The sequence below is a fragment of the Oryctolagus cuniculus genome, chromosome 7 (assembly GCF_964237555.1).
Source record: "Oryctolagus cuniculus chromosome 7, mOryCun1.1, whole genome shotgun sequence".
NCBI classification, from domain to species: Eukaryota; Metazoa; Chordata; class Mammalia; order Lagomorpha; family Leporidae; genus Oryctolagus; species Oryctolagus cuniculus.
Genome location: NC_091438.1, coordinates 55,394,400 through 55,419,917, shown reverse-complemented (window position 1 = coordinate 55,419,917; position 25,518 = coordinate 55,394,400). Strand labels below are relative to the sequence as shown.

At 39.2% G+C, this 25,518-nt stretch overlaps 1 protein-coding gene across 6 annotated transcripts in view; it reads left to right on the top strand.

Annotated features, from left to right (window-relative positions):
- SYCP1 (synaptonemal complex protein 1) overlaps window positions 1-24,980 on the top strand; it is a 113,535-nt gene extending 88,555 nt beyond the window's left edge. For 5 of the 6 annotated variants that reach the window (XM_051856136.2, XM_008264617.4, XM_008264616.4 and 2 more), the window contains exons 30-33: window positions 1,902-2,075; window positions 17,836-17,979; window positions 24,290-24,376; window positions 24,646-24,979. In XM_051856136.2, coding sequence (XP_051712096.1) covers window positions 1,902-2,075; window positions 17,836-17,979; window positions 24,290-24,376; window positions 24,646-24,783 — 543 coding nt within the window. In that variant the 3' untranslated portion in view covers window positions 24,784-24,979. Of the gene's footprint in view, window positions 1-1,901; window positions 2,076-17,835; window positions 17,980-24,289; window positions 24,377-24,645 lie in introns of all 6 variants that reach the window. The other variant, XM_051856138.2, reaches the window with a different exon arrangement.
- Window positions 24,981-25,518: the final 538 nt, after the last annotated feature.

The window sequence follows — 25,518 nt, the reverse complement described above, 5'->3', positions numbered from 1 at the left end:
CCAGGTGCTTCTCCTGGTCTCCCATGTGGGTGCAGGGCCCAAGCACCTGGGCCATCCTCCACTACAATCCTGGGCCACAGCAGAGAGCTGGACTGGAAGAGGGACAACCGGGACAGAATCCTGTGCCCTGACTGGTACTAGAATCTGGGGTGCTGGCGCCGCAGGTGGAGGATTAGCCTATTGAGCTGCGGTGCCGGCCTCTCCTATACTTTTTAATAAGTCCTAGAGAACCTTTGAAGTTTTGTCCTTGTAGGCCCCCACCTTTTTTTTGGTGGGGGGTAAGGTTTAATTATTTATTTGAAAGTTAGAGTTGCGGGGGTGGATAAACAGGGAGATAGAGATCTTCCAACTGTGGATTCATTCCCCAGATGGCCACAATGGCCAAGGCTGAGCTAGGCTGAAGCAGGAGCTTCCTCCAGGTCTCCCTCATGGGTTACAAGAGCCCAAACATTTGAGCCATGAGCCATCATCAGCTGCTTTTCCCAGACCATTAGTCAGGAGCTGGATTGGAAATGAAGCAGCTGGGTCATGAACTGGTGCCTGTATGGGATACTGGTGTTGCAGGCAGTAGCCACAACTCTTTAAATGCTCCATTCAGGGGAAAGTGCTGTGGCTTAGCAGGTAAAACTGCCAGCTGCAGTGCTGGTTTCTTATATGGGTGCCAGTTATAGTTCCTGCTGCTCCACTTCCTTTTTTTTTTTTTTGATAGGCAGACAGTGAGAGAGAGAGACAGAGAGAGAGGTCTTCCTTTGCCGTTGGTTCCCCCTCCAATGGCCGCCGTGGCCGGTACGCCGCGCTGATCCGATGGCAGGAGCCAGGTACTTCTCCTGGTCTCCCATGGGGTGCACAGCCCAAGCACCTGGGCCATCCTCCACTGCACTCCCTGGCCACAGCAGAGAGCTGGCCTGGAAGAGGGGCAACCGGGACAGAATCCGGCGCCCCAACCGGGACTAGAACCTGGTGTGCCGGCGCCGCAAGACGGAGGATTAGCCTAGTGAGCCGTGGCGCCGGCCATGCTCCACTTCCAATCAAGCTCTGTTCTGTGGGCTGGGGAAGCAGTAGAAGATGGTCCATGTGTTGGAGTGAATGACAGAATAAGGAGTGTTTTTTTTTTTTTTTTTTTTTGAAGATATCCTGGGCTTTATTTTATAAATAAAATAAAATATGGCGGCCGGCGCCATGGCTCACTAGGCTAATCCTCCGCCTAGCGGCGCCGGCACACCAGGTTCTAGTCCCGGTCGGGGCGCCGGATTCTGTCCCAGTTGCCCCTCTTCCAGGCCAGCCCTCTGCTGTGGCCAGGGAGTGCAGTGGAGGATGGCCCAGGTGCTTGGGCCCTGCACCCCATGGGAGATCAGGAAAAGCACCTGGCTCCTGGCTCCTGCCATCGGATCAGCGCGGTGCGCCGGCCGCAGCGCACCAGCCGCGGCGGCCATTGGAGGGTGAACCAACGGCAAAGGAAGACCTTTCTCTCTGTCTCTCTCTCTCACTGTCCACTCTGCCTGTCAAAAAAAAATAAAATAAAATAAAATATGGCCCCAACACCATATCACACCCTGTACTTCTTAAATGTGAGAATAAGGAGTTTTGATGCTGATCTTTTATTTTTTTAAATAATCCTGTACTTTTAATCAAACAGAGACTTGAGATTACCTTGTTTTCATATAAGCTCAGTGAAGACTAGAAGAGTCAGATACCATTTTTATCTTAAGAAAGCAAATACTGTGACAAAGAGGATTAGTATAATGTATTTGAACTTACTTAATCAATAATGAATTTGGGAGTAAATTTTAGTCTAGTTTATTGTGGTGTTAATTCTACCAGTTACACTTTAATGAAAGAAATAAATGTTTAATAAAATGATGTTTAATGATAGTTTTATTCACTTTTGTTGTTCAATGCAGAGAACACAAACATTGGAAACACCTGAAACTAAGTATTGGAAAGTTGATTGTAAAGCAACTCCTCCACAAAATAAATCTCGAACTTTCACATCAACAGATCATGGCAAATCCAAAGATAAAAGGGACTGTTTGTGGACATCTGCCAAAAATGCTTTATCTACACCATTGCCAAAGGTTGGTTGTTAAAATTTTCAAGATAGTAGTAGTATTTTTATAAAAAACTTTTATTTAATAAATGTAAATTTTGAAAGTACAACTTTTGTATTATAGCGGTTCTTCCCTCCATAATCACCCTCCCACCGCAAACCATCCCATCTCCTCTCCTTCTACCATCCCATTCTTCATTAAGATTCATTTTTAACTATATATACAGAAGATCAACTCTATACTAAGTAAAGATTTCAACAGTTTTCACCCATACAGACACACAAGTATAAAGTACTATTTGAATACTAGTTTTACCGTAGTACAACACATTAAGGACAGAGATCCTACATGGGGAGTAAGTGCACAGTGACTCCTGTTGTCGATTTAACAATTGACACTATTATTTATGTTCCTCAGTAATCACCTGAGGCTCTTATAATGAGCTGCCAAGGCTATGGAAGCCTTTTGAGTTCACAAACTCCAGCATTATTTAGATAAGGCCATAATTAAAGTGGAAGTTCTTTCCTCCCTTCAGAGAAAAGTACCTCTTTCTTTGATGGCCCCTTTTTTCAACTGAGATCTGACTCACAGAGATCTTTCATTGAGGTCATTTTTTGCCACAGTGTCTTGGCTTTCCATGCTTGAGAAACTCTCAAGGGCTTTTTAGCCAGATCCAAATGCCTTAATGGCTGATTCTGAGGCCAGAGTGCTGTTTAAGGCATTTGCCATTCTATGAGTCTACTGTGTATCCTGATTCCCATGTTGGGTCATTCTCTCCCTTTTTTTTATTCTATCAATTATTATTAGCAGACACTTGTCTTGTTTATGTGATCCCTTTGATACTTAATCCTATCTTTATGATCAGTTATGAACTTAAACTGATCACTTTGACCAGTAAGATGGCATTGGTACCTGCCAACTTAATGGGATTTGGAGTCCCATGGCAAGTTCTTAGCTTTACTCTTAGGGGTAAGTCTGAGGGAGCATGTGCCAAACTGTACATCTCCTCCCTCTCTTATTCCCACTTTCATTTTTAACAGGGATTAATTTTTCAATTGGATTTAAACACCCAAGAATAATTATTAGTATTTTTTAATGAACAAGAAGATTCTAGTAACTATAATGTATTGTCTGGTATCACATACACATATATAAAACTAGTTTCTTGAAAGCTTCAATATTTTGGTGATATCAGCATAAAATGGTTTTTTTTTCTGCCACTGTCCACAGCTTAATGACATGTTGGGCAGATTCCATAATATGCTGGTCATTTACCAATGCAGAAAAGTCCCTGATGTGGGAAATCTGTTTCTGACTTGACATTTTACAGTATCAACCCAGTTACCTCTCTTTGCTATTTACCCCACATCATCTTTCTACTGGAATCCTTTTATAATCAGTCCTCATGGAGTAGGTACCACTAGTAAGGTGGTTCAGTCCTAGCTATTTCATGTTCATTTAATCCATAGGAAACTCATACAGCCTTTCCATGCTAAGTAGTAATGAAGAAGGATCTATTTCTTTTTTTTTTTTTAATTTTTATTTATTTATTTTTTTGACAGGCAGAGTGGACAGTGAGAGAGAGAGACAGAGAGAAAGGTCTTCCTTTGCCGTTGGTTTACCCTCCAATGGCTGCCGTGGCCAGCACGCGGCAGCTGGCGCACCACGCTGATCCAATGGCAGGAGCCAGGTACTTCTCCTGGTCTCCCATGGGGTGCAGGACCCAAGCACTTGGGCCATCCTCCACTGCACTCCCTGGCCACAGCAGAGAGCTGGCCTGGAAGAGGGGCAACCGGGACAGAATCCGGCACCCCGACCAGGACTAGAACCTGGTGTGCCGGCGCCGCAAGGCGGAGGATTAGCCTAGTGAGCCGCGGCGCCGGCCAGAAGGATCTATTTCTAACCACTTTCTCTTCTCTGACAATCATCTCGCTCTAATTTCCTTTTCTTCTGTTCAGCTAGACACAAAGACTTGTAAATTTGCTGCCTGGGCTCATATCCAACTAGAGAATGAGGTGCCAGTGTTTATAAGGTACCCCTAGTCTTTACAAGGATACTCTTGAATTCTTGCCTCATTGGTGAGTTGAAGGGAAAAATATCTCAACTTTGCTTTCCTCTCTAAACTGCAATTTCAGGACCTTATCTCTCAGTTACCTTAAAATAACTGAGAAGGAGAGAGGTGTTTGTTGTTAACAGGACCTGTTCTACCATTGTTTAACAAGTCCCAGAGAAGGATCTGGCCTGAATCTTAGGTCACTCTTTTTAGAAGAGGGTTACTAGTGATTTTACCCTTGCTATGTTCAGTTGAAAATTCCTGAGCCAAAGGAAGAGTCTCACTCACATCTTTTTTTTTTTAACTGTTATTTAGTAAATATAAATTTCCAAAGTACAGCTTATGGATTACAATGGCTTCCCCCCCCATAACTTCCCTCCCACCCACAACCCTCCCAACTCCCGCTCCCTTTCCCATTCCATTCACATCAAGATTCATTTTCAATTATCTTTATACACAGAAGATTGATTTAGTATATATGAAGTAAAGATTTCAACAGTTTGTAGCCACACAGAACATAAAGTGTAAAATACTGTTTGAGGACTAGTTATAGCATTAATTCACATTGAACAACACATTAAGAACAGAGATCCTACATGAGGAGTAAGTGCACAGTGACTCCTGTTGTTGACTTAACAAATTGACACTCTTGTTTAAGGCATCAGTAATCTCCCTAGGTTCTAGTCATGAGTTGCCAAGGCTATGGAAGCCTTTTGAGTTCTCCGACTTCAATCTTATTTACACAAGGTCATAGTCAAAGTGGAAGTTCACTCCTCCCTTCAGAGAAAGTTCTCTTTGATGTTCTTTCTGCTGGGATCTGACTCACAGAGATCTTCATTGAGGTGTTTTTTTTTTTTTTTTTTTTTTTTTTTTTTTCCACAGTGTCTTGGCTTTCCATGCTTGAGAAATTTTCATGGGCTTTTTAGCCAGATCCAAATGCCTTAATGGCTGATTCTGAGGCCAGAGTGCTGTTTAAGGCATTTGCCATTCTATGAGTCTACTGTGTATCCTGATTCCCATGTTGGGTCATTCTCTCCCTTTTTTATTCTATCAGTTAGTATTAGCAGACACTTGTCTTGTTTATGTGATCCCTTTGACTCTTAGACCCATCAGTATGATCAATTGTGAACTGAAACTGATCACTTTGACTAGTGAGATGGCATTGGTACATGCCACCTTGATGGGATTGGTTTGGAATCCCCTGGCACATTTCTAACTCTACCATTTGGGGCAAGTCAGCTTGAGCATGTCCCAAATTGTACATCTCCTCCCTCTCTTTATTCTCACTCTTATATTTAACAGAGATCACTTTTCAGTTAAATTTAAACACCTAAGAATAATTGTGTGTTAATTACAGAGTTCAACCAATAGTATTAAGTAGAACAAAAAATGCTAAAAGGGATAAAGTATTAACTTGATATATATCTTATTTACTTTATGTAAATTATGAAAGACTATATAGCATAGAGAGGCTTTTATATAAAATATGTTGTATTTGTTACCATATTGTTCAAAATATGAAATGAATTATTAAAGATTGGCCTGTCTTAAAATTTTTTTATTGAAATATTCATAAGAAAAACACTCAGATATTAAATATTCAACTTGGATTTCCATAAACCAAACTTAATCTGATAACCAGCAACCAGGTTAAAAGATAGAATCTTACTACCTCAGATGAACTTCTTATTTTCTTTTAGTCATTTGTCTGTACTCCAAAGCCAATTACTGTCTAAGCTTATAGTATTAGATGTACTTGTTTCTTCATTTTCTATAAATGGAGTCCTACAGTTTGTGTTCTTATTTTGTCTAGACTTCTTTGATTTGATATAATCTTTGTGGAGCTCATCCATATTGTTGCTTGAAGTTGTAGACTATTTTTAGTTTGTGTAGTATTCAGTCATGTTATTGTATTACAGTTCACTGATCAGTTGTATTGTTTACCACATTTGGGTGATTTCCAGATTGAGTTTTTATGAATAGTGTTATAAAAATTCTGTTATCTGGCATGTGTGCATTTTGGGTGGTTGTGTACCTAGGAGTGATATTTTGGGATTACAGAGTTTTGCATTTGTTCCATTTTAGTAGATACTACCATTTGTTCTTCTGTTTGCTTTGGTTATTGTACCAATATATTATAGCCCACAGTGGATGAGATTTCTGGTTGCCTTGAATTCTTACCACCACATGATATTTTAAAATTTTTTTGAGCTTAACCATTCTATTGGTAGATGTGATGACTGTACTTTTTTTTCAATAAACTTTTTACTTTGCAATGAATTGTATATTTACAGAAAAGTTACAAAGTTGGTACAAAGAATTATATATTTTCCACTCAGTTACTCCTATTATTATTTTATATTACCATAGTACATTTGTCAAAATTGTGAAATTTACATTACTACATTACTATTAACTAAAATTCATCTTTAATTTAGATTTCACAGTTCTTCCATTAATGTTCTGTTTCTGTTCAGTGCAATGTACCAAATTGCATTTCATTGTCATGTTTCCCTAATTGTGATCTGAAATTTTAATGGGGACATTTACAACTAGAATTTTTTCTGTAAACATTGATTTCATCATGTCCCATAGATTTTATATTTTCATTATCTATTCAGTTTATATTTTTAAAGTTTACTTACTTGTTTACAATTTAAAAGGAAGGGAGAATAGAGAGAGAGAGATCTTTCATCCACAAGGAACTCCTTAAACATGCATGACAGCAGGGCCTGGACCAGATTGAAGGTGGGATCTGGTAACCCAATCCTAGTCTTCTCTGTGGGTTTCAGGATCCAAGTACTTGATGTATCACTGACTACTTCCCAGAGCGTGATTCAGCAGGAGGCTGGTTTGCAAGTGGAAAAGATTGAACTCTCAGTCACTCTGATATGGGAGATGGGAATTCCAAGCAGCATCTTAATCACTGCACCAAATATCTGCCCCTGTATTTTTATTTTCTTCATACATTTTTAAAAAATTATTTATTTTTAATCTAGCAACCTTTTATTTAAGGAATACAAACTTCATGTATTTCATATATACAAATTTAGGAACATAATGATCCTTCCCATTCTGCCCTCCCTCTCACGTATGCTCCCATCCTTCTTCTTCCTCTCTCTTCTATTCCTATTCTTATTTTTACTGACATATTTTCAGTTAACTTTGTATATATAAGATTAACTCTACACTAAATAAAGAATTCAACAAATAGTATGAAAAAAAGCTGTTTCTCAACAGTTGAGACAAGGGCTGTTGAGAGTCATCACATCTCAAAGTGTCAATTTCACTTCCATAGATTACTTTTTAGGTACTGTGTTAGTTACCACAGATCAGGGAGGACATATGATAATTATCTTTTTAGGATTGGTTTTGTTTCACTAAGTATAATGTTTTCCAGTTGCATCCATTTTGTTGCAACTGACAAGATTTCATTTTTTTAACCACTGTATAGTATTCCATGGTGTACATATCTTATAATTTCCTTATCTAGTCTTCAGCTGACAAACATCTGGGTTGATTCCATATCATAGCTATTGTGAAATGAACTGCAATAAACATGGGGGTACAGATCACTCTTTCATATGCTGATTTCATTTCCTTTGGATAAATTCCCAGGGAAGGGATGGCTGGGTCATATGATAGGTCTGTATTCAGGTTTCTGAGGTATCTCCGTACTGTCTTCCACAGTGGTTGTACCAGTTTACATTCCACTAACAGTGGATTAGGGTATCTTTTTTCCCCACATCCTTGCCATCATTTGTTGTTTGTTGATTTATGTATGAAAGCCATTCTAACTGGGGTGAGGTGAAACCTCATTGTGGTTTTGATTTGCATTTCCCTGATGGCTACTGATCCTGAGCATTTTTTATGTATCTGTTGGCCATTTGGATTTCCTCTTGAAAAACATTGTTCAAGTCCTTTGCCCATTTCTTAACTGGATTGTTTGTTTGTTTGCTTGTTTTTTTTGACAGGCAGAGTGGACAGTGAGAGAGAGAGAGAGAGACAGAGAGAAAGGTCTTCCTTTACCATTGGTTCACCTCCAATGGCCACTGTGGCCAGCACGCTGTGGCCAGCACAGTGCGCTGATCCGAAGCCAGGAACCAGGTGCTTCTCCCGGTCTCCCATGCGGGTGCAGGACCCAAGGATTTGGGCCATCCTCCACTGCACTCCCGGGCCACAGCAGAGAGCTGGCCTGGAAGAGGGGCAACCGGGACAGAATCCGGCGCCCCGACCAGGACTAGAACCTGGTGTGCCAGCACCACAGGTGGAGGATTAGTCTAGTGAGCTTCGGCGCCGGCCGGATTGTTTGTTTTGTTGTTGAGTTTCTTGATCTTCTTATATGTTCTGGATAATAATCCTTTATCAGTTACATAGTTTGTAAATATTTTCTCCTATTCTGTTGGTTGCCTCTTCACTTTTCTAAGTGTTTCTTTTATAGTGCAGAAGCCTCTCAATTTTATGTCAGCCCATTTGACAGTTTTGGCTTTGATTGCCTGTGCCTCTGGCATCTTTTCCAAGAAGTCTTTGTCTATGGCAAGGTTTCCCCAATGTTCTCTAATAATTTGATGGTATCAGGTCATAGATTTATGTCTTTAATCCACTTTGAGTGGATTTTTTTTAAATAAGGTGTAAGGTAGGGGTCTTACTTCACAATTCTGCATGTGGAGATCAGTTTTCCCAGCACCATTTGTTGAAGAGGGATTGATTTTAGCTCCTTTGTCAAAGACGAGTTGGTTGTAGATGCATATATTGCTTTCTGGAGTTTATATTCTTTACCATTGATTTATCTGTCTTTTTTTTTTTTTTTTTTTGCCAGTACTAGGCTGTTTTGATTATAATTGCCCTATAGTATGTCTGTCTTTTTTTTTTTAAAGATTTATTTATTTAGTTGAAAGAGTTACACAGAGAGAAGGAGAAGCAGAGAGAGGTCCTCCATCCGCTGGTTCACTCCCCAGTTGGCCACAATGGCTGGAGCTGTGCCAACCCAAAGTCAGGAGCCAAGATCCAGGAGCTTCCTCCAGGTCTCCCATGTGGGTGCAGGGGCCCAAGGACCTGGGCTATCTTCCTTGCCTTCCTAGGCCATAACAGAGAGCTGGATTAGAAGTGGAGCAGCCGGGACTCAAACTGGAACCCATATGGGGTGCCCGCACTGCAGGCAGTGTCTTTACCTGCTACGCCATTATGCTGGCCCCTGTAGTATGTCTTAAAATCTGGTATTGTGATACCTTGGCTTTGTTTTTGTTCTATTAGATGACTTTAGCTATGTGGGGTCTTCTGTGTTTCTATATAAACTTTAGTATCATTTTTCTTCTAGATATGAGAATGTCAGTATTTTGTTAGGGATAGCAGTGAATCTGTAAATTGCTTTTAGTAGTGTGGACATTTTGATCATATTGATTCTTCTAATCCATTAACATAAAAGATTTTTCCATTTTTTGTGTATTCTATTTCTTTCTTTAATGTTTTATAATTTTCATCGTAGAGATCTTTGATGTCCTTGGTTAAATTTATTACAAGGTATTTAATTGCTTTTGTAGCTGTTGTGAATGGGATTGATCTTAGAAGTTCTCAGCCATGGTACTGTTCAGTGTATACAAAGGCAATTGAATCTTGTGTGTTAATTTTATATCCTGCCACTTTACCAAACTCTTTTATGAGTTCCAATCATCTCTTAGTGGAGTCTCTTGGCTCCCCTATATATAGAATCATGTCATCTGCAAATAGGGATAGTTTGACTTCCTCCTTCCTAATTTGTATCCCTTTGATTTCTTTTTCTTGCCCAATGGCTCTGGTTAAAATTCCAGGAGTGTTTGAATAGTAATGATGATAGTGGGCATCCTTGTCTGGTTCTGGATCTTCCAGCTTCTGGGACTGCTTCCAGCTATTTCCCATTCAATAAGATGCTGCTCATGGGTTTGTCATAAATTGTCTTGGTTGTGCTGAAGAATGTACTTCCTATACCCAATTTGCTTAAGGTTTTCATCACAAAAGGATGTTGTTGTATTTTATCAAATGCTTTCTCTGCATCTATTGAGATAAACATGGTTTTTGTTCTTCAGTTTTTTAAAAAGATTTATTTTATTTATTTTAAAGAGTTACAGAGAGAGGTAGAGACAGAGAGGTCTTCCATCTGATGGTTCACTCCCCAGATGGCTGCAACAGCTGGAGCTCCACTGATCTGAAGCCAGGAGCCAGGAGTTTCTTTCAGGTCTTCCACGTGGGTGCAGGGGCTCAAGGACTTGGGCCATCTTCTACTGATTTCCCAGGCCATAGCAGAGAACTGGATTGAAAGAGGAACAGCTGGGACATGAACCAGCATCCATATGGGATGCTGGCGCTTCAGGCCAGGGCTTTGACCACAGTGCTGGCCCCTTCAGTTTGTTAATATGATGTATCACACTGATTGATTTGCAAATGCTGAATTATCCTTGCATACCAGGGATAAATCCCACTTGGTCCAGGTGAATGATCTTTCTGATGTGTTGTTGCATTCGATTGGCTAGGATTTTTGCATCTATGTTCATCAGGGAAATTGGTCTATGGTTCTCTTTATCTGTTGTTATCTTTTTCTGATTTAGGAATTAGGTGATGCTGGCTTGATAGAAGGAGTTTGGGAGGATTTTCTCCATTTTATTTGTTTTGAATAGCTTGAGAAGAATTGGAGTTAGTTCTTCTTTAAATGTCTGGTAGAATTCAGCAGTGAAGCCCTCTGATCCTGGGTTTTTCTTTGTTGGGGAGGGGTCTTTATTACGGATTCAATTTCTATCTTGTTTATAGGTCTGGATGAGTGGTGACAAATTCTTTCAATTTCTGTTTGTTATGGAAGGCCCTTATTTTACCTTCATTCATAAATGAGAGCTTTTCAGAGTATAGTATTCTGGGTTGACAGTTTTTTTCTCTTAAGACTTGGACTGTATCTTGCCATTCTCTTTTAGCCTATAAGGTTTCTGATAAGAAGTCAGCTGTGAGTCTAATTGGAGAGTCTCTCAAAGTAATTGGTGTTTCTTTTGTACACATTTTAGAATTTTTTTAAATGTTTTACTACAATGTGTTGTGGTGAATATCTTTTCTGGTCATGTCTATTAGGAGTTCTATGTGCTTCTTGTACTTGGATGTCCTTTTCTTTCTTCAAATTGGGGAGGTTTTCTGTAATTATTTCACTAAAAAGTCTTTCTAATCTATTCTCTTTCCATGTCTTCAGGAACTCCTAAGACCTGTATGTGGGGTTGTTTGATAGTATCCCATAAATCTTCAATGTTGTTTTTGATTTTCTAATGTTGTCATCATCGTCTTCTTCTTCTTCTTCCTCTTCTTCTTCCTCCTCTTCTTCTTCCTCTTCTTCTTCTTTTTCCTCTTCTTCCTCTTCCTCTTCTTCTTCTTCATCTTCTTTTTCTTCTTCTTCTTCCTCTTCCTCTTCTTCTTCCTCTTCCACTTCTTCTTCCTCTTCTTCCTCTTCTTCTTCCTCTTCCTCTTCTTCCTCTTCTTCTTCCTCTTCCTCTTCTTCTTCTTCTTTTCTTATATGACTGAAAATTTCCAGAGATTTGTCTTCTAACTCAGATATTCTTTCTTCTTCCTCACCAAGTCTGTTGTTAAGGTTTTCCACTGTATTTTAAAAAGATTTTTATTTATTTATTTGGAAGTCACAGTTGCACACAGAGAGAACAGGCAGAGAGAGAGATAGAAAAAGAGAGAGAGAGAGAGAGGTCTTCCATCAGCTGGTTCACTCCCCAATTGGCCACAATGGCCAGAGCTGCGCTGGTCCAAAGCCAGGAGCCAAGAGCCTCCTCCAGGTCTCCCATGCGGGTGCAGGGGCCCAAGGACTTGGGTTATCTTGTGCTTTCCCAGGCCATAGCAGAGAGCTAGATCAGAAGTGGAGCAGCTGGGATTTGAACTGGTGCCCATATGGAATGCTGGCAGTGCAGGTGGTGGCTTTATTCGCTATGCTACAGTGCTGGCCCCTCCACTGCATTTTTTATTAAATCTGATGAATTCTTCATTTGTAGTATTTCATTTTTGTTTCTCTTTAGAATCTCAATTTCATTGGAAAAATTTTCACTCACGTCATGTATGGATTTCTTTAATTTGTGGATTTGCTTTTGATTACTTCTGAGTGATCCTATGATTAATTTTTGAATTCCATTTCCAGCACTTCATCAATCTATTCATATTCACATTCTAGTACTGAAGTGTTGTGTTCCTTTGGCGTGATTTTGTCTTCCTTATTTTTGTTTCTCAAATTACTAAATTCATTTTTAGGCATTTGTTGGGATCCTTGTTTTTTGCTTTATGTTTTCTTCTTCTCATGGCTTTTATCTTTGGACTGTGCCTCTGTGACTTAGTGGAGTATCTGCTCTTTTGGTGAGTACCAGAAGTATGTGCTTCTTTTATTATTATTATTTTTTTTTTTTTGACAGGCAGAGTGGACAGTGAGAGAGAGAGACAGAGAGAAAGGTCTTCCTTTGCCGTTGGTTCACCCTCCAATGGCCGCCGCGGCCGGCGCGCTGCGGCCGGCGCACCGCGCTGATCCGATGGCAGGAGCCAGGAGCCAGGTGCTTTTCCTGGTCTCCCATGGGGTGCAGGGCCCAAGCACCTGGGCCATCCTCCACTGTACTCCCTGGCCACAGCAGAGAGCTGGCCTGGAAGAGGGGCAACCGGGACAGAATCCGGCGCCCCAACCGGGACTAGAACCCGGTGTGCCGGCGCCGCTAGGCGGAGGATTAGCCTAGTGAGCCGCGGCGCCGGCCAGAAGTATGTGCTTCTTGTTGCCAGGGAGCTCCAGAGTCAGGGGAGTATCCAAGTTAACACCCAAGTTGAGCATGGTAAATTTTTTTTTATCAAAGGGGAAGGTTTGATCAGCTCTGTTGGTGTAATCTTACCCTCACTTCCTTTCTTCCAAGGTGACCAATGTCTGGGCGCTCGCCCCAGTGGGTACACTGTTCATCCAAGGCGCCCCAAGGACCACACAGAGGATCTGTGCAGTCCTCAGTGTGAGCACAATTCCCACAACAATGACCTACCCCAGGCAGTTAGGGAGCCCTGTGCATGTGGAGCCGCCCATAGCAACTGCCCAGAGACCCAGCCACACCCTGCACCCTCCCTCACAACCATAGTATTTTCACAGTCCCAGCACAGAAGACTCCCACAGTCACTCTGCAAAGTGACACAGGATCCATTCTGCCCTGCCAATCCGTCCCATCCCACAGAGAGGCAGAGATGCTCTCAGCCAGCTGTGTGGGTGCTCTGCATAGGCAGCCTAAGCCCCAGAGCCTGTGACGTGCTGGGAGGCTGGGGGCACCTCACAGTCCTATGTGGATGCCCAGCCCCTTGTCAGTCCTCTGAACCAGACTCAGGTGGCTTCTCTCTGCTGGTTGCTGGGTGCTTGGACACAAGCTGATGCAGCTATAACATATATCCAAAATGGTGCCTACCCTGTCTCAGCTAGTTGCAAGGTGCCATTGTTGAGGTGTTGGGAAGAGTGAAATGTGCCGTCCTTTCTCCTCTAGGTTAGCAGGTACACTGTCCCTTACAGGCTCCAGGCTGGACTCACGTCAGGCTTTCCCTGCAGCTTTGTCACTAGTGGTTTGGACTGCTACAGTCTGTTCTCACCTCACTCTCCAAAGCTGGTGCTGAGGTTGGCTGCTGGAGTTTATGTTGTGTCTGTGCTTATACTGTGTGTCCACACTGTCCATGTAGATCCACAACGTCCCTTTAACTTACGTGGAGTTTCCACTATAGTTTTCTCCCTAACTCTTCCCTGAGATTGTACTCTCTCCACTTTTTATTTTTTTTAAACTATCTTCCCCTAGACTAGAGCAGCAGTAAGCTCCCTCTGTATTTCACCATCTTGGAATCTTTTGCTTCATACATCTTAAAGTACTTGGTAGTTTCGTTGTGATTTATTTCTGACCCATTGGTCATTTAGGAGTGTGTTGCATTCACTTATTTGTCAATTTTCTAAATATACATTTGGTTGATTTATAGTGTTGTTAAAATATTCTGTTTCCTGCTTATCTTTCTCTTTCTATATGACTTAAAACACAAATGCATAAAGCCTGGTACTTTGTCAGGCTTAGAATATGTGAATACGTAGTTGTTTCATATTATTGTTGAGTTTCTCTTTTTTTTTTTCTTCCAGTTTTTGTTCATGTATGTTAAGGCTCTGCTGTTTTAGGTATATATAACAATATTCTCTTGGACTTTTACCATTGTAAAACATTCTTTGTTGTATTAAATTTTATTTTAAATTATATTTTGGATATTATTGTAGCTACTCTGTGTGCCTTTTACTTACTATTTACATGGTGTACCTTTTTTTAAAAACTCTTTTACTTTCAGCCTATTTGTATTTTTGAATATAAAGTGTGTATTGTGTAAACAGCATATAGTTGAATTATACTTTTTTCCATCATTCATTCTACCAATCTGCCATTTGAAGCATGTAATCCATTTACATTTAATGTAATTACTGATAGGTGGAATTTACTTCCACCAGTTTGTTGTTTTCTGTATGTTTATGCCTTTTTTCTTTTAAAGATTGATTGATTTATTTGAAATTCAGAGTTACACAGAGAGAGGAGAGGCAGAGAGAGAGAGAGAGAGAGAAAGGTCTTCCATCTGATGGTTCACTCCCCAGATGGCCGCAATGGCCAGAGCTGTGCTGTTTAGAAGCCAGGAGCCAGGAGCATCTTCTGGGTGTCCCATGAGGGTGCAGGGGCCCAAGGACTTGGGGCATCTTCTACTGCTTTCCCAGGCCATACCAGAGAGCTGGATTGGAAAAGGAGCAGCCGGGACTAGAACCAGCACCCATATGGGATGCTGGCGCTTCAGGCCAGGGCTTTAACCTGCTGCGCCACAGTGCTGGCCCCTTCAGTTTGTCAATATGATGTATCACACTGATTGATTTGCAAATGTTGAATTATCCTTGCATACCAGGGATAAATCCCACTTGGTCCAGGTGAATGATCTGTGCTGTGCCACAGCGCTGGCCCCTCACCTGAATTTTTAAAAAAGATTAATTTTTATTTATTTGAATGAGTTACACAGAGAGGTAGACACAGAGAGAAAAAGAGGTCTTCCATCTGCTGGTTCACTCCCCAAATGGCTGCAATGCCCGGAGCTGAGCTGACCCAAAGCCAGGAGCCAGGAGCTTCTTCAGGGTCTCCCATGTGGGTGCAGGTGCCCAAGCACTTGGACCCATCCTCTGTTGCTTTCCCAGGCACATTAGCAGGGAGCTAGATTGGAGGCAGAGCAGGTGGGACTAGAACCAGCACCCATATGGGTTGCCAACACTACAAGTCGGGGCTTTAACCCACTGGGCCACAGTGCTGGCCTTTCATTTGAATTTTTTTCTGGCATCGTTTTTCAGACTGGAGGAATTCTGTTAGTATTTCTTATACAGAAAGTCTATGAGTGATAAATTCTCTCAATTTTGTTTATCCAGGGAAGTCTTAATTTCTCTTTCATTTTTGAAGGGTAGTTTTGCTGACTATAAAATTTTTTTTATCAGTTCCTTAGCACTTTAAATATTTGAGCCTATGACCTTCTGGACTTCATGACTTCTGATTAGAAATTCTGTTAATATTATTAAGGATCCGTAGTTTATACAGTGAGTTGCTTCTCCCTTGCCACTTTCAAGACAGTTTTGACAGTTTGATTATGATGTATCTAGGTGTTGTTCTCTTAGAGTTTATCCTACTTGGAGTTTGTTGAATTTTTGGATGTTAATGATAATTTCCTCAAAATTTGGTAGTTGCAGCTATTAGTTTTTCAAATATTCCCTCTGTACTTTCTTTATTCTCATCATAAAATTCCTATTATGTGAATGTTGGTGTGCTTGATGGTTTCTCATATGTTCTGAAGACTCTTAATTTCCTTTGCTATTTTTTTCTGTAATTGAATTGAGTTCTGTAATTATATCTTTAAGTTCATAGATTCTTTCTTTTGATTGCTCAAATATGTTGTTGAGTCCCTTTAGTGAATTCTTCATTTTTAATTACTGTGCTTTTCAAATATCAAATTTCAATTTTTAAATAGTTTATCTTTATTGATATCCCACTTGATGAGTCATTGTTTTCACACTTTAGTTGTTTGAATATAGTTTTCTTTAGCTCTTTGAACATATTTAAAATAGTGACTTAATTATTTCTATTAAATACAGTGTTTAGTCTTCTTCAGAAGCAGTTCCTATTAGTTGCCTTTTTCTTCCTTATGTGCCATACTTTCTTCTTATCTTCTTCCTGTTCTTGTTCTTCTTTCTCCTCCTCCTTCTCTTTTTTCTTCTCCCCCTCTCCTCTCTCCTCCTCCCTTTTTTGCATGCCTTATTTTTTTATTTTGGTTGTTACTGTTGAAAACTGGACATTGAAAATTGTCGCTCCCCCTCTTCGTGGAGGAGCAACACAGGACCCTGCGCTGTTCTTTCGTCTGCTCGGCCCTCCCTGGGTTTGCTGCTGGTTCTTCCCGGGTTGGCTACTATCCCTTCCACCTCCGTGGAAGGGCAGTTCCCCCTGGCCACATTCCCCACTTCCGCAGGGGAGCGGCACACCGCAGGCCGGCTTTCTTGGGGGCTGCACAGGTGTTCCCTCAGATGTTCCCCTTAGATGTTCCCGGTGCATGCCGTCTCTCTCCTCCTTTATAGTCCTCCTCCGCCAATCCCAACTCGGCTGCCCACACGCCGAGTACGCTGCTCTCCTCCAATCAGTAGCAAGTCCTACAGTTTATTGGTTGAACTGGAGGCAGCTGTGCGGAAGCTGTTTACTTCTCTCCCAGCACCATATTGTGGGAGAGCAGATGCATAGAGTAAGTCTTAATTCCAGTAACTCAGTCTAGTCCGGTTTGCTCCCCACAGAAAATAATGCGACATCACTGGAAATAAGATTGTCCCCTGTTTTGGTTCATTACTGTTTCTGCTTATCTTAGTTGTTATTGTGTGTTTTGTGACTTTTCTAGGCTAATTTTGTTTATAGTCTTTGCCGTTTAATAGTCTTTGCCGTGAGTACTACTGAACTCTCTACTTGATTAGCTTTGTATTCACCTAATGTTTGAACAGAGATTTCCTTAAATGTCTGGAATCAATATATCTTTCAGTTCTTGCAAAGTACTCTATGTGTATATAAAGGCATGCCTTCAACAGTCAGCCAGGCAGTTGACAACTCTGCTGTAGCTTTCAATTTCTGCTTTTGCAATCCCTCAAGAACCTCCAGTGTCGAGAGTTAGGCTCTTCTCAGGTCTTTCCTGAGCTTGTGTAGAGCCCTACACACATAGGCAGTCATCCATATTTCTAGGCATATGTCAAAAGTTTTGCATGTATCACTTCCTAACCTTCCTTTTAAGGTTTTTGGTTGTTCTTTTGTTTATGTTTACTGTTAGTTTCTGTTTTAGATTGCTGCCAAATTAAAATACTTTACTTGTAATTGTTTTTGACAAATGTTGCCACCACCACCCTGCTCTGCTCCCCATGCACCACAAGTTAAGTCTTATTGAGTGAGCTCTCAGGTTGAATATAGTCAGCCTTGTGAGTTGAATTTTTCTTGTAAATTTTTTGAAGAAATTGAAATAATCTCTAATATCAAAAACATCTGAATTAAATGCTTATCCAAAATTTCTTCCTCATATACTTGCCAATAATGACAATCTATGATTGCTAATAAGACTCAAATTTCCTTGAAATGGTTTATTGAATTCTTTATTAATAATGTTTTATTTAATAATGTATTCTTTTTTATTCTTGGGTAGGTATATACAGTGAGGACACCAACAAAACTTAAAATACAGGAAAGAGAAAACAGGAATATACCTGCTGAAGAAAATACTAAAAAGAGAAAAGCAGTCTATGAATTTGATGTTAATTCAGACAGTTCGGAAACTACTGATCTTTTGGTAAAGATGTTACAAATAATGAATATTTATTATTTGTTTTTATTATCTACTATTTGTCTATATTGTTTCTTAGTGTATATGTATAGTATATAGATAGAACATAACCATTGCAATACTAAAATATAGTAAAGCTCTACTATAATACAAAGCCTTTTGCTTTTGTAGCATTTCAGAGAAATTAGGGTTAAATAATTTCCCTTAAAATTTCAGAAAACAGCATTGCCAAAGCAATCTATATGTCATAATTAACATTTTTAAAGACTTATTTATTTGAAAGAGTTAACATAGAGAGAGAAGGAGAGGCAAAGAGAGAGAGAGAGGTCTTCATCTGCTGGTTCACTCCCCAAATGGCCGCAATGGCTGGAGCTGTGCTGATCCAAAGCCAGGAGCCAGGAGCTTCCTCTGGGTCTTCCCACATGGGTGCAGGGGCCCAAGGACTTGGGCCATCTTCCACTGCTTTCCCAGGCCATAGCAGAGAGCTGGATCAGAGTGGAGCAGCTGGGATTTGAACTGGAGCCCATATGGAATGCCAGCACTGAAAGTGTCGGCTTTTCCTGTTATGCCACAGCTCTGGCACCGACATTGGAGATAATGAATCATTATCTTGTTTTCTAGCAAACAAGGGAGTTTTTACCAGATTTAAAAAAAAAAAAGATTTATTTGAAAGGCATAGTTACACACACACACACACACACACACACACACAGAGACACTAGTTAAAGTCCTGTCTGTACCACTTCTTTTTTTTTTTTTTTTTTCTGACAGGCAGAGTTAGACAGTGAGAGAGAGAGAGATAGAGAGAAAGGACTTCCTTTTTCTGTTGGGTCACCCCCAGGTGCTTCCTCCTGGTCTCCCATGCGGGTGCAGGGCCCAAGGATCTGGGCCATCCTCCACTGCACTCCCTGGCCACAGCAGAGAGCTGGACTGCAAGAGGAGCAACCAGGACAGAATCCGGCACCCCGACCAGGACTAGAACCCTGGGTGCCGGCGCGGAAGGTGGAGGATTAGCCTAGTGAGCTGTGGCGCCGGCCCCTGGCTGTACCACTTCTGATCCAACTCCCTGCCACTGCAGCTGGGAAAACAGCAGAGAACTTCCCAGGTGCTTGAACACCTGCACCAGTGTGGGAGACCCAGAGAAAACTCCTGACTCCTGGCTTTGGTCTGATCCACCCCAGCCATTGCAACCATTTGGAGAGTGAACCAATGGGTGGAAGACCTCTCTCTTTGTCTCTCTCTCTCCATGTAGGTCCACTGTGTCCCTCTAATTTGCACGGAGTTTGTAATTTGCATGGAGTTTCTCTGCTGTTTTTTCCCCAACTCTTCCCTGAGACTACACTCTCTCCACTTCTTTTAAACTATCTTCTAGACTAGAGCGATAAGCTCCCTCCCTGCTCTGCCATCTTAATCCCTCCCAATAAGTGCCAATAGCATGTTCTAAGAGTTATTTTCCTCTAGCATTTTGTATAACTAATTATTTACTCTCTTCACACATTTCAGTATATTCTAAAGGCATAATAATGTTTTTTTGAGATTAACTAATATTCATTTAATTTAGAGGATAAACCTTACCAAACTAAATGGAGCAATGTACAAAAAATTCTTAATGATGAAATTCCAGTTAAAGGCATATGCTTAATTATTTTCACTTATAAGATCTTTAAAATTTTCTGTTACTTTGAGACCCTCTTTTGTTAGCTTTCTGGAATAATAAGCAGTTGAAGTGTAAAAACTGTAATTGTTGAAATTAACTTATAGAATTTCTTTGTTGTATAGATAATGATTAACATCTTAACAAAACTTTGAACTTTACATAAATTCAGTTATTTATAACTAGTCTATACAGTATAAGTAGAGATAACGTTGCTTCCAATTTACAGATAAGAAACTGAGTCACACAAGATAACTTAGCTAGTTAAATCAACCACATTTGAAGACAATCTGGCTCCATAGCCTGTGTCATTTTACATAATAATTGCTAATTCAGATTGCAGATCAGATATATTAAAGTAGAATGAGAGTTAATAGAAAGAACATAAACTTTGGAATTAAACATTCCAAGGTTATAATTCCTGCTGTTTTTCTCATATCATGAATTTAGGCCAGTTTCTTGGTTGATCTGAGGCTTAAAATTTTTTGAAATGATTTCATCCTAATTTTTAAAAGAACGTTACCCTTTGTAGCACAATAAGCATAGTGGATTCATATATTGAAAGAGCTAAAAGAAGAAAAGTGCAACTGAGAATTCTTAAAAAAAAGATTTATTTTTATTTATTTGAAAGGCAGCATGAGAGACCTAGATGGAGAGACACAGAAAAAGATCTACCATCTGCTGGTTCACTCCCCAAATGGCTGTAATGGCCAGGGTTGGGCCAGGTGAAGCCAGAAGCCTGGCACCCCAACCAGGTCTCTTCATGTGGGTGGCAGGGGCCCAGATACTTGGGTCACCTTCTGCAGTTTTCCCAGGTGAAGTAGTTGGGAGCTGTATTGGAAGTAGAGCAGCTGGGACTCAAAGCCACCCTCTGATATGGGATGCTGGCTTTGCAGGTGGTGGCTTAACATATTGGGCCACAGTATCAGCCCCTTAATGAGAATTCTGTATCAAGGAAAACTGTCTTTCAAAAATGAGGTAGAATTTGAGATATCATTAGATAAATAAAAGCTGGTAGAGTATATAATACCACTAGGTCTGCTCTTCAGGAAATGCTAAAAGGGAGTCCTTTTGATTGAAAGGATATTAGTAACTCAAAGATGTTTGAATAAATATCTCTGATAAAAATAAATACATGTCAGTTAATAAAAGCTGCTATTATAATTTTAATTTGTAACATTTTTACATTTTTATTTTCTACATGATTTTAGAGATATGCATAAAAATTTGGGCACAAAATGTATAAAGACATACTTTGTGAAATAAATAATGGAAAGGAAGGATGGAGCCATGTAGAAACAGAGGCTTTGTAGACTATTGAGCTTAAGTTGGTATAAATTCAAATCTGACTATCCTAACATTAGGATGTTAAATATAATCTCCATGATAACCACAGTGAAATTATATAATACAAAATGAAATCAGAATGGAATCAAAATGTTTAAGTAGAAAAGTCATCTAAGTACAAAAGGAGGCAGTATGAAGTAATTGGGGAATGGAGGCGTACTGAAAACAAATAGCAAAATGGAAGAATTAAGTCCCTTCTTATCAATAATTACTTTAAATGTAAATGGATTATACTCTGCAAACAAAACTCCTAGGTTGACAGTATAGACTTAAAGAACATGATCCAGGGTGCTAGTGCTTAGGATGCCAGCTAAGACTCTTGCTTCTCAAATCAGAGTGCCTGGGTTCAAGTCTTGGAAATGCCCTTGTTTTCAACTTGAATGCCTAAATTTAAAAAGATATCAAAATCACTTAGTGCTAAAAAATTGAATCCAATAACATATCAAAGGGATTATTTACCATAATTTAGTGAGATTTATCCCAGGATTGTCTGAGTGGTTCACCATGCTAAAAATTATTTAATGCAATAAATAATAAATAAATAATGAAGACAAGAAAGCCACACAATAATCTCAACATAGAAAAGGCTTTTGACGAAATCCAACACCCTTTGATGATAGAAAAACTCAGAAACTTAGAATGAAAATTCCTTAACACAATAACAGGTATTTATGAAAACTCCCACCTAACATTGTACTCAATGGTGAAAGACAGCTTTATCCTTAAGAGTTAGGATGAAACAGGATGCCCTTCTCTGTTGCTATTCAATATTGTACTGGAAATTCTAACTAGAACTAGTAGATAACAAAAAGAAACAGAAAGCATGTAAATGCAAAGAAAGGAGTAAAATAACTGTTTCCACACATGAAATGATTGTATAGAAAATTGCTCAGATCCTACTTTCTTGTAGATTCCACTTTCTTATAACTCCACTAGAGCTAATAAATGATTTCAGAAAAAATTGCAGAAAACAAGATCAATGCACAAGTTATGTTTCTATACACTAGCAATGAACAGTACAAAAAAGGAATTTAGAAAGCAATTTTTTATAATAACATCTAAAAGATTTAAATACTTTGAACAAATCTATAACTAAGGAAGGAAAAGACTTGTATCCTAAAAATTATAAAACACTGGAGAAAGAATGAAAGATGGCCTAAATAAATAGGAAAACATGTTCATGGATAGGAAGACTTAATATTTATTTTTAAGATTTATTTATTTGAAAGGCCAGCTGACAGAGAGAGGGAAATACAGACATCTACTGATTCACTCCCCAAATGGCCACAATGGCTAGGGCTAAGCCAGGCCCAAAGCCAGGTGCTGGGAGCTTCTTCCAGGTCTTCCATGTTGGTAGTGGGGGCCCAAGTACTTGGGTCACCCTTGGCTGCCTTTTCAGGCACATTAACAGGAAACTGGATCGCAAGTGGAGCAGCTGGGACATGAACTGGCGCCCATATGGGATGCCAGTGTTGCAGGTGGCAGCTTTTACCTGCTATGCCATAAGCCACCAAGCCAGCCCCTAAATTACTTTTCTAAGCTGGTCAACTGGTGCATACTGGTTGTATGCATATCTGTAAAGACAGAAATGCTTTATTTATTGAACTTTGTGGAAAATCTGTTTGAATATTCTATCCATGAAGCCTCTGAAGTTTTTGTTAAGGGTAGCTTTAATAAAATGAAAAAGGTTATGTGACTGCTTATCTGAGTAAATTGTACAGCAAATTCATTAAGAAAACAGATTCTGGAGCCAGAATTCTGGAGTTCCACCTCTTATAAACTGTATAATCAAGGGAAAATTACTGAATTCCCCTTAAAATGGGGATAATAGTATACCTAGTATACCTACTTCATAAAATTGATGTGAGGATTAAAACTAATTAAAATATTGCCCAGAAATAGTAATAAATATGTGTTAACTATTATTTAGGGGATCTATAATTTCATAAATCAATAACTGACATTATGCTTTTTTATTTTGACAAAGTACATATAAAATTTACCATCTTAGCCATTTTAACTGCATAGTTCAGTATTATTAAATACATTCATACTATGTAATTATCACCACCAGTTCACCTCCATAAAACTCTTTTCATCTGACAAAACAGAAATATTATAGCCATTAGATAATAATTCAGCATTCTGTCTCCCCTCTAATCCCTGGCAACCACCATGCTACTTTCTATAATTGCTCTAAGTATCACATATAAGTAGGATCATATATTTTTTGTGTGATTGGCTTTTTTCACTGAGTGTGTCTTTAAGGTTCACCCAAGTTGTAGTACATATCAGATTTTCCTTCCTTTTTAAGGCTAAATAATACTCCATTATTTATATATACAACATTTTTTATCCATTCATCTATTGGTAGGCTCTTTTTTTTTAAAAAAAATATTTATTTATTTATTTATTTGGGAGGCAGAGTTACAGAGGGAGGGAGAGACAGGGAGAGAGAACTCTTCCATCCTCTGGCTCACTCTCTAAATGGCCACAACGGCCTGAGCTGGGCTGATTCAAAGCCAGGAGCCTCTTCTGGATCTCCCATGCAGGTACAGGGCCCTAAGCACTTGGGCCATCTTCTACTGCTTTCCCAAGCCATCAACAGGGAGCTTGATTGAAAATGGAGCAGTTGGGACCTGACCTGGTGCCCAAATGGGATGCTGGCACTGCAGTTGGAGGCTTAACCTAACTATGCCACAGTGCTGGCCCCTGTTGGTAGACTCTTGGTTCCTTCCACATTTTAGCTAATGTGAATAATGCTTCTGTGAACATGGATGTTCAACGATCTCTTCAACACCCTGCTTTCAATAATTTTGGGTGTATCACCTCTTGGCCTTTTGGCCAAGATCAAGTGCAATTATTTTGGGTGTATACCTAGAAATGGAATTGCTGGATCATAGACAATATAAATCTATAGGATTATAAGTACTTATTATAATGTCTAATAAGTTTGAGTAAGCAGGATGAAGGGGAAGGAAATAAAGTGGTAGTGTAATAACACTCTGAAATAGAAATCAGTAGAAAAATGCTACACATATGCATCTTGTATTTTACATATAATAGAATAAAAATCTAGATCCTGCTTGATTTGAGGCTTAACATACTAAAGGATTTAGATTGAGCTTATATTTTGTTGTTGTTTTCTTTCTTTCTTCTCTTTTTTCTTTCTCTTTTTCTCTCCCTTTCCTTCTTCATCCTTTCTACCTATTCTCTTCTTCTCCTTATTCTACATTTTGTCATTTTATGTGATAAAACATTTTAGAGATATTAGTGTCATAGCCCAACATTATACTTTTGTATTTTTCTTTTAAGAGCATGGTTTCAGAGGAAGAGGCATCAAAAAAACTGCACAAGAAAACTAATTCATCAGCTCATTTTTATACCAGAACACCAAAAAAGGTAGCTTTTGAATTTCATTTCAGAAAACAAATTTTGAAAGCTTGACTGTCTTTTGAAATAAATTTATTTCTTGCAAGTTTACCAAACCCTCTTATGAGTTCCAGTAGTCTTAGTGGAATCTTTTGGTTCCACTATATTTAGAATCGTCACCTGCAAACAGGGATAATTGACTTTCTCCTTTCCAATTTGAAAAAAGCAAAAACAAAAACAAGTTATATTATGAAGTTATATTGAAGTTATATTATGATTTTATTTTCTTTTGTATTCAGACCCCTTCATATCCAACAAACCCTGGATCTACACTGAAGTTTGGAGCTATGAGAAAAATACAAGAGGACCGTTGGGCTATGCTTGCTAAAACAGATAGGCGAAGAAAACTAAAAGAAGCAGAAAAGCTGTTTGTTTAATTTCAGAAAATCACTGTATTAAGGTACCCAATAACTTCAAAGTTAGAGTTAATTTTTTCTTATTATTTTCCTATGAGCTAAACTTAATATTGTCATTGAGACTTTAAAATATTTGCGTAAAATTTTTTCTTTGAATTTTTGCCCAAGTGTTAAATATCTAGATAGTACCTAAAAATTTATAATTATGTTTTGATATTTCGATGATTGCATTTTGTTGTTACCTTTTTGTACCTATGAAAATTGTTTTCAAATTCTTAAAGTTAGCCTTTGAATGCTAGAAATGTTTTATTGAGATTTCTTCTTTATTCTTTACCATTAAAACGTTTTAGATGCAAATAAGTGTTTCTTATTTGTTCCGTAAGTTCAGCTGAAAAGCTAATCATACTTTTGAGAGTGTTACTGATCTTCAAAATATTGAAAGCACTTAAGTGGATTTTTATACTTCTTAAGTAGCTTTGATTTTCTATTTATGAAATTGACAGATGGCTTTTATTGGCAGGAAAAAAAAGGCTATACCAGTATAAGTTCTTGAAATACTTAATTTTTCCACATTCATGAAGCAAATACTTATTGAGTGTCTACTAAGAATTAAACATGGATCTAGATGCAGAGAGCTGACACTGAACAAAACAGAAAAATAAACTCTCTCATTTCCTGGAGATTAATTCTAGTGAGGGGGAATAGACAACACAATAAATAACCAAAACTAATAGTATATTACTTAATGATAACTGC